At 39.3% G+C, this 8,807-nt stretch overlaps 1 protein-coding gene across 1 annotated transcript in view; it reads right to left on the bottom strand.

Moving 5' to 3' along the window:
- LOC121517878 (PDZ domain-containing protein 4-like) overlaps positions 1–8,807 on the bottom strand; it is a 53,779-nt gene that overhangs the window by 25,059 nt on the left and 19,913 nt on the right. Inside the window, exon 2 of the mRNA XM_041799968.1 lies at positions 319–372. Within this exon, the coding sequence (XP_041655902.1) occupies positions 319–372 (54 nt within the window). The remainder of the gene's footprint in view (positions 1–318; positions 373–8,807) is intronic.

Here is an 8,807-nt window from a genome sequence, read left to right on the forward strand (position 1 = left end):
ACTCGAAAACGTCGTGTGAATGGGATCTTTATTCAAATCTAATGTTTGAATACGACTCAAGGCCTTAAACAACCATTGTTTGAGTCCTTGACCCAAGTGTGGCAGCAAATACTCTTTCACTGTATGATGGAGAACAATGCAGCTAAAAACAGCCTCCTCAGATAAATCAGATTAAAAGTCTCTGCGGTGACGGTGTGAGGGGAATATTCTCCATCTATCCTCAGCTTTATGGGAGAGGAAGCTTATTAAAGATGACTGATAGGAGGCAGACGGAGGGAGGGAAGATCTGATGGACGGAAACGACTGAGTTTGTCCTACCTTTGTGCTTCCATGTCTGTCCATCGGCCGCAGGGAGTTAGTCCAGCCTTTCTGCTACAGAGAGAGAGAGAGAGGAGAGGGATTTATTCACTGAGGTCTGGAGCAAGAGAGAGACCAAGTCAAGGAGAAAAACATCCAAAGACACTAAAGTAAGGCTAGAAGAGAGGCATAAATAGAAACACTCAGATTTGAGTTTCATCCATCATGAAGAAATGGAGGAATATGTCACGTGTAAATCTGCCTAGATCAGGCCGTCCTCACACACTGAGTGAGCGTGCAGCAGTGTTAATTTTGACAGCACTTTTTAATTTAGTTTTATAGTCTTTTTACCAAAATATCTTTTAGTTTTCATCATCATTTAGTCATCTAAATTGTTTGTTTTAGTCTAGTTTTAGTTGACAAAACTTCCCAACATTTTAGTCGATGAAATTTACAGTAAACTTAGTCAACTGATTGGATCTCTCCCCAACTTACCCAGCCACCACGCAGCAAAAGCAGTGGTGATTGGATCTCCCCTGTAGCTCATCCCACCTTTCACACAGCCAAAGTAGCTGTGATTGGATCTATGCCTAACTTGCCCCTACTTTCTACATGACAAAATTAGTTCTGATTGGATAAAGTCTCTGTCAAACATTTCATCTCGTTTTTTTATTTGTTGACTAAAGTGTCAATTAATTTTGTTTTATTTTTTGTCCATGTGCACTTGTTTTTATTAGTTACTGTCTCGTTTTCATCAGGGGAAGAAAGGCTATTAACAAAAACTATAATGAAAATAATTAGTCAACAAAATTAACACTGGCGTGCTGGAAGGAGACTAGAGAGAGAGACCACCAACACACCTATGACTACTCTGAAGGATTAACAAGCTTCAGCAGCTGAGATGGGAGAGACTCTGCAGACAGCAACTGTTGAAGAAAACTCAGATTCCATCTGGACTAGAGTTCACCAGAAGCCACATGGGAGACTCCATGGTCAAGAGAAAGAAAGTTCTTTGGTCTGATGAGACCAAACACTGACATCAGAACAAACACACCATCCCCACTGTGGAGCATGGTGGTGGCAGCATCATGCTGTGGGGACGCTTCTCAGCAGCTGGCCCTGGAAGGCTTGTAAAGGTAGAGGGTGAAATGAGCAGAGACCTCAATCCAATACAGAATTGATGGCTGGACTTGAAAAGGGCTGATCCCTGTCTAACTGACAGAGCTTGAGCAGTTTATCAAAGAAGAATGGAGTAAAATTTCAGTGTCCAGATGTTGGAGTCTGATTGAGACCTATCCACACTGACTCAGTACTGTGACTGCAGCTAAAGGAAGGGTTTGGACTAAACCAGCCACCGTAGTGTTAAAAAGCACAGGCAGACCTGAGGGAGCTTCAGAAACACAGAGACAACAGTAAATGGCCCTAAACTATAATGAAAAATATAAACACAAAAAAAGATAAAATGTAAGAGGAGGTTCTGTTTATGGTTTGAAAGTTTGAAAGCGATCACGTGTGATGAATTATTGGACACTTCCCTTACTTCCGTAAAAAACACACATGCTCAGTCTTGTTCTTTTGCCCTTTTTGTCATAGTTTTCTATTCCTATTTATATTCTGATTCCAGCGTCTTACAATCAGGAGTCTCAGGCCGCTGTTGGCTCGGTTCCAGGATTAAAAATATTGATTTAAGGATTTTCTGAAATGGCATGAAAGGATTTTAATGGTGAAATTTACCTCAGAATCAGAGCCACCAAAAGGTGGGTGGTTGCTGTCGATATCTGTTTCTAGGCCTGTGATTAGTTTTTAAGGCTGTTCATGAGGGGCTAACAAAAAGAACGCTTTCCTGGGCCCAGCCACATGTGGAGACCCGTTACGGTTGGTCTATGTCAAACATGGTCTATGTCAAGTTTAAGTGAAGATAACCAATCATTTCTAATCTAAACCAGTAACACAGAACTGTGTTAACCACGCTAGAACCTGCACTAAAGTCAGGATGTCAGGACAGAGAGGAAGCTCAGACATATGACTCTAAAAATAACCAAACTAGCTTCAACAGGCTGTTATTGTCGTTTCAGGCCAGAGTACTGTAAATGTAGGCGGACCCTCCAGCATAATCAGCTGGGCCCCTGAAAAACCCAGAGAATGGGCCCAACCTAGTTATGATTTACTGGTGTCAGTTCAGGTGTATTGGATCAGTAGCATTGGTGCTAGCAGCCTTTGCCCACAGTTACCTCATATTTTGGGGGTGAAAAGTGTGTGATGCCATTATTGGCTTCTGCTGTTAAAATTACATGATTGTGCCACTCTTTATCCCATTTTCATCATTTCCTCTGCCCATTTTGCCATATTTTTCCACTTTTAACCCAATTTTGCCTCTTTTAACCAATTTTTGTAACTTGAAACCTATTTTTTTTGCATCTTTTTAATTGCTTTTTTCACCATGTTTTCTGCCCAATTTTGCCTTTCTTAACCAACTACTACAGTTTATATCCCATTGTTGCCTCTTGAAACACTCGTGCCTCTTTTAACCCATTTCTACCCATTTTTAACTGCTTTTTACCAGTTTTCCACCCATTTTTGCCCTTCTTAAATTATAACTTTTATCCTATTTCTCTTTTCTTCAACCCATTTTGCTACCATTACTTTTTGCCACCTTTTAACTGCTGTTCTCCATTTTTCTACCCCTTATCTGCCCATTTCCGCATTTCTTAACCAATTTCTGCAGCTTATATCCCATTTTTGCCACTTGAAACCCATTTTTGCCCTCTTTTACCCATTTTTACCAATTTCTGACTGCTTTTCACAAGTTTCCACCAGTTTTTGCCATTCTTAACCAATGTATGCAGCTTATAACCCATTTTTGCTCCTTTGAAATCTATTTTTTACTTCCCTTTACCCACCAGTTTTTGACTGCTTTTCACATTTTTTTCTGCCCATTTTTGCATTTTTTAACCAATTTCTGCTGCTTATATCCTGTTTTTGCCTCTTGAAACCCATTTCTACCACTTTTTACCTGCTTTCCTTCAGTTGCCTGCCCATTTTTACCCTAACCAATTGTTGCTTAATTAATTTCTGCAGCTATTTTATCATTTTAGCCTCATTAAACCTTTTTAACTTTCAAATTTTGAACCTAATTTGTCTTTTTTTTTCTTTTTTGCAACTATTTTATTATTTTCCATTAGAGTTCCTTCTTTTTTATTACCTGCACCCTGAAATCTGTGCACATCATGGCTTAGCTATGAAGTCTGACATAACTCTCCAACTTTCCAAATGTTTTAGTCAATGTGCCCATCCACCCTGTAACATTAGCAGAAAAAAACTCAATTCAAATATAAAATACAGTTATCACAGCTTAACTTTACAATGGACCATGATGTTCCTGACCTCCATAGGCCCCCCATCTGGCTGGGCCCCAGAAAGCTCTCCCCTTTACCCCACCTTAAGGGTGGCCTTGGTCTTTGGTGTTTCCTTCTAAACTCATTGGCTACTTTAAAGGCATTAGACATGCACCCATTTACATGAAAATTGGCGCATGCCTAAAACTCTGAAGAATGAGACACTGAAGTAAGTTTCAGAAGTGTACTTGCTAAATTTACTCTATAGTGCCACATTTTCTGGGTTTATGGAACGCTGCAGACTGCTAGTCTTTCCGAGGCTTATGAAATTCAGTGGGCAGATGCAGCTTTATCTACAAAAGATCTACAAAAATCTCTGAGTGTCCATATCTCTAACTCCAACATGAAATCCACCATTTAGAATACACTATCTGATACTGGTACCGGTACTGGTACAAACTCGTACCAGGGCGTTTAACCAATCAACTTCTACTTTTGTGTACTACTGGAGGAGACTTTGGTGATGCAATGCTTTAAAAAACTCTTTCAGGGTTCAAAGGGCATGACCCTGGCAGGCCCTCAATTTTGCATGTTTTTTAAAACTATGAAGTTGTTCGTAAACCAGCTGTTTATAGTTCAGTCTGACTGAAACTTTCTTATAATGAGGGTCTTTTCTGCAGATTGGAGGTGGCTGAGTAGGTGAATGTTGGCAGTGAGGCTAGTGCTAAGGCAAAAGGTCCACTTTGCATGTATTAATACTGTTAAATGATATTTGCTAAAGGTCTATTCTCTCAGCCTTTCAGGAGCCCAGACTCTCGCTGCTGTTATCAACCTACAGCGTCTTTAAAAACTCTGATTGAAATTTTCAGCTCGTCTTAAATCGCCTTTGGCTGTTAACAGACGAGGAGCTGAGGGTCGCGTCAGATCGAACCACGCCGTGTTCTTCTCCTGCCTGCTGACAGAACAGATGTTAATTTAACATGCTGCCTGTAGCAGCGGTTTGCCCCCGCCTCAATCATCAGCTTATAATGAACCGCCGGCTCCGTGCATTAGCATAAATAATACCGCCGTAAGCACAATGCACTGGGTGGTGCTAAACTGAGGGGTGCGATTTGAAGAAAACACCTGTGAGGTAATGAGCATGGGGTGATTATTGACGGTGTCAGCCTCTGTTTAATAACGACAGTCCTGGGTGTCTTTTTGTTTCCTCGGGCCTGTTGGGAGTCGTCTTCGACTGCTGAGATGCTCATGAAGATGACGCCTTCAGGCACTCGTGTAGAGAGACGAGCCCGCTACCCTGACACTTCCAGGTGATCCACAGCAGCAGCTCCTCATGAATACTTTCATGGTTGTGGCTCCGTCTACATCCCCTTCTCTCCTTCGTCTCACAGCTGATTGTTATTCATCACACGTCCTCTGTTGGTCGTCTCTGTGTTCCAGTGACGCTGAGGCGTGAAACAGTCGATACCCTCTCAATAACAGCAATCATCAGTCCGGCCGGTCTGATTGTGTTTCAAAAGTTGTAATTCATGATGACGCGTTCACTGGGAGGGGACACTCAGGCCTGTACACATGTAGGCATGTAGGCATGTTAGAAAAAAGAGGCTTTCAGAGCACGCTGACTTTCTGTTATTAAAACAACTCCAGCAGACTTTATCTCTATCATTACTAAAACATTTTCCTCTGATAATGACTTTTAAAGACGGGTGGAACTAGTGATTACCACAGGAAAATCACTCCTCCTGGCCATTAAAGACAATGGCATCCTTTCATACCCATAAAACATTCCATCCTTGCCTTTAAAGATTATGTCAACATTGCATCGTTGCCTTTAAAGAGGATGTAACTTTGTAAAGCTTATAAACATTCAGTCCTGGCCTTTAAAGATCATGTTGTCAATAACTACGCACAAAATATTCCATTCTTGCCTTTAAAGATTATGGTAACATCCCATCTTTGCCTTTAAAGATGATGTCAACCTGTAAAACTCAGAAGACATTCTGTCCTTGCCCTCAAAGATTATGTAGACATTCCATTCTTGCCTTTAAAGAGGATGTAACTTTGTAAAGCTTACAAACATTCATTCCTGGCCTTTAAAGATCATGTTTCATGCAATAAACACAAAACATTCCTTTCTTGCCCTTAAATAGCTCATCTTGTTAACATTATAAAACATTCCACCCATTCCTTAACGATGATGTCACCTTGTAGCACTAATCAAACATTCTATTCTTGCCTTAAAAATGATGTGAACCTGTAACACCTACAAGATATTCCATCCTTGTCTTCAAAGATTATGTAAACATTTAATTCCTTTCCTTTAATGATCATGTTGTCATGCAATACATTTAAAATGTTCAATTCTTGCCCATTCCATCCTTACCTCCAAAGGTGATGGTTGGAACAACCAATTATTAGGTTAGGGTGCAATGACTTTTTCACATAAAGCCAGGCAGGGTTTGATGTTTTTTTTTCCCCGTAATTAAAGAAATTAACATTTGAAAACTGACCTTTGCATTTATTCAGGTCATTTTTGTCTAATATTAAATTAGTTTGATAATCTGAAACATTCAGGTGTGACAAATATGCACAATAATAAGAAACCAGTGGGGGGGCAGATACTTTTTCACAGCCCCGTAGACAGATTCATGGATGCTGGAGGATGGTCTGCATTTTCACTGTCACTTCCTGTTTGTCTGTCTGCTTTCGCCACCTGACTGTGAAGGTGTGATATCTCTGTGCATGATGACTGTAACTCTCCTTGGCGTGTTGCTCTCCTCCTCATATTCTGGTGTCTGCGTTCTTTAGCGATGTAAACGCCAAGCACCCCGGCGGGCTCTGCCACATTAGCCCGTAGAAATCACAGCTAAGTGAAGTGTGAAATTAATAAGAGGACGAGAGAAAAGCGCTGACTGTTCTTTTCTGTTGGATACAGCCTCGCTATCAGCCTAACACCAGCTAATGAAACCTCATGTGTGTCTGAACAGGACAGTCTCTAGCAGGCCTGCTGATTTCTAAATTATTGATTATTGCCAACAGGTAGAGAATGCAACACCTCAGTCCATGAAGTGTCATTTCTGTCTCGTTTGGTAATCAAGAAGCTCGTTTGACGTTTACTTGGACGTTTAAATCATGGATGGTGAAGGTGACACTTCATTTTTCTTCATTATTCTTCCTCACAGTAGGAATATTGATTATTATATCAACAACAAACGAGCAGTGTTATCATCCTGGCCCTTAATTAAGTCTCAGACCGCATCGATTGGCTGTGTGCAGCTGGATTGATTCCTCATTGTTACATGTGACGTTTAATTTTGATTAACGAGGGAACAAAAGACGCAGTAACTGCTAGTCAGCCATTGGTTATGTGCTAATTGAATTCTATCTAATGATGAGTTAATGAGAAGTTAATTAGAAAAACAGGAATATGTTTGGATAATGAATCATTAAAATGTATCATCAGTAACCTCGTTCTGTGCATGAACACACTCGTGTCTGTGCACGGTCTGATTTGATAGGAGGAGGTATAAATGAAGATGGTTTAAAGGATGGAATGTTTGATAAGCTTGAGGATTTATCTACATTTTTGCCCAACAGTCGGTCATATTTGGCAACTTTTGTGAAAGTGTGTGGAATAGGAGCGATTGTTTCCCTGAAGAACGAGGGTAAAACAATAGTTAACAAGCCATTTGTGGTTTTAGAAAATCTGTGAGGAGATAAAGAACCAGAAGGAGAATTTTAAGGGTGTAAATAGAGTTTTGAACAGCTGTTACTGTTTTTAAATAGAAGTTCTGTTGACCAGTTCTGGTGAAAGCTCTGAGAATTTACTGAAACAACTAGGGATGCATGATAGTGTTGTAGTCTCAAAACTGCTGTTGCAAGGAGCTCCCTTTAAATCTGAGAGACCTGGAGCTGTTTGCAAAAGAAAAGTGGTCCAAAATTCCAGTTGAGGGGTGTAAGAAGCTTGTCGATGGTTATAGGAAGTGATTGTTTTCAGTTATTTTTTTCCAAGGTTGTGCACCGAATTTTAAGTTGAAGGTGCCAATAATTTTGTCCTGCCCATTTTTTGAGTTTTATGTAAAATTATGTCGATTTTGTCCTTTTTCTCCATTTCTTTTGTGTTGTTCCAATGCACATAAAGGCAACAAACACATGTGTACCAAAAACATTTGTTGATTGCAACAATTTCTGGGGGAAATGGTGTATTTTCTGGAAAAATTCCAGGGGCACCAATATTTTCGTCCATGACTGTATATGTCTTTATTAGCTGTAAATGTACGTCTTCATTGGAAGTAAATACAGGTCTTAATTGGCAGTAAATAAATGTCTTTATTGGCTGTAAATATATGTCTTCATTGGCGGTAAATATATATCTTCATTGGCTGTAAATATATGTCTTCATTAGAAGTAAATATATGTCTTCATTGGCGGTCAATATATGTCTTCATTGGCGGTAAATATATGTCTTCATTGGCGGTTAATATATGTCTTCATTGGCATTTAATATATGTCTTTATTGGCAGTAAATATATGTCTTCATTAGAAGTAAATATATGTCTTCATTAGAAGTAAATATATGTCTTCATTGGCGGTAAATATATGTCTTTATTGGCAGTAAATATATGTCTTCATTGGCTGTAAATATATGTCTTCATTAGAAGTAAATATATGTCTTCATTGGCGGTTAATATATGTCTTTATTGGCAGTAAATATATGTCTTCATTGGCGGTTAATATATGTCTTCATTGGCGGTAAATATATGTCTTCATTGGCGGTTAATATATGTCTTTATTGGCAGTAAATATATGTCTTCATTGGCGGTTAATATATGTCTTTATTGGCAGTAAATATATGTCTTCATTGGCGGTAAATATATGTCTTCATTGGCGGTTAATATATGTCTTTATTGGCAGTAAATATATGTCTTCATTGGCGGTTAATATATGTCTTTATTGGCAGTAAATATATGTCTTCATTGGCGGTTAATATATGTCTTTATTGGCAGTAAATATATGTCTTCATTGGCGGTAAATATATGTCTTCATTGGCGGTTAATATATGTCTTTATTGGCAGTAAATATATGTCTTCATTGGCGGTTAATATATGTCTTTATTGGCAGTAAATATATGTCTTCATTGGAATTAAACGTATGTCCTCATTGGCGCTAAATATA

Source organism: Cheilinus undulatus, linkage group 11 (genome assembly GCF_018320785.1).
Source record: "Cheilinus undulatus linkage group 11, ASM1832078v1, whole genome shotgun sequence".
Lineage (NCBI taxonomy): Eukaryota > Metazoa > Chordata > Actinopteri > Labriformes > Labridae > Cheilinus > Cheilinus undulatus.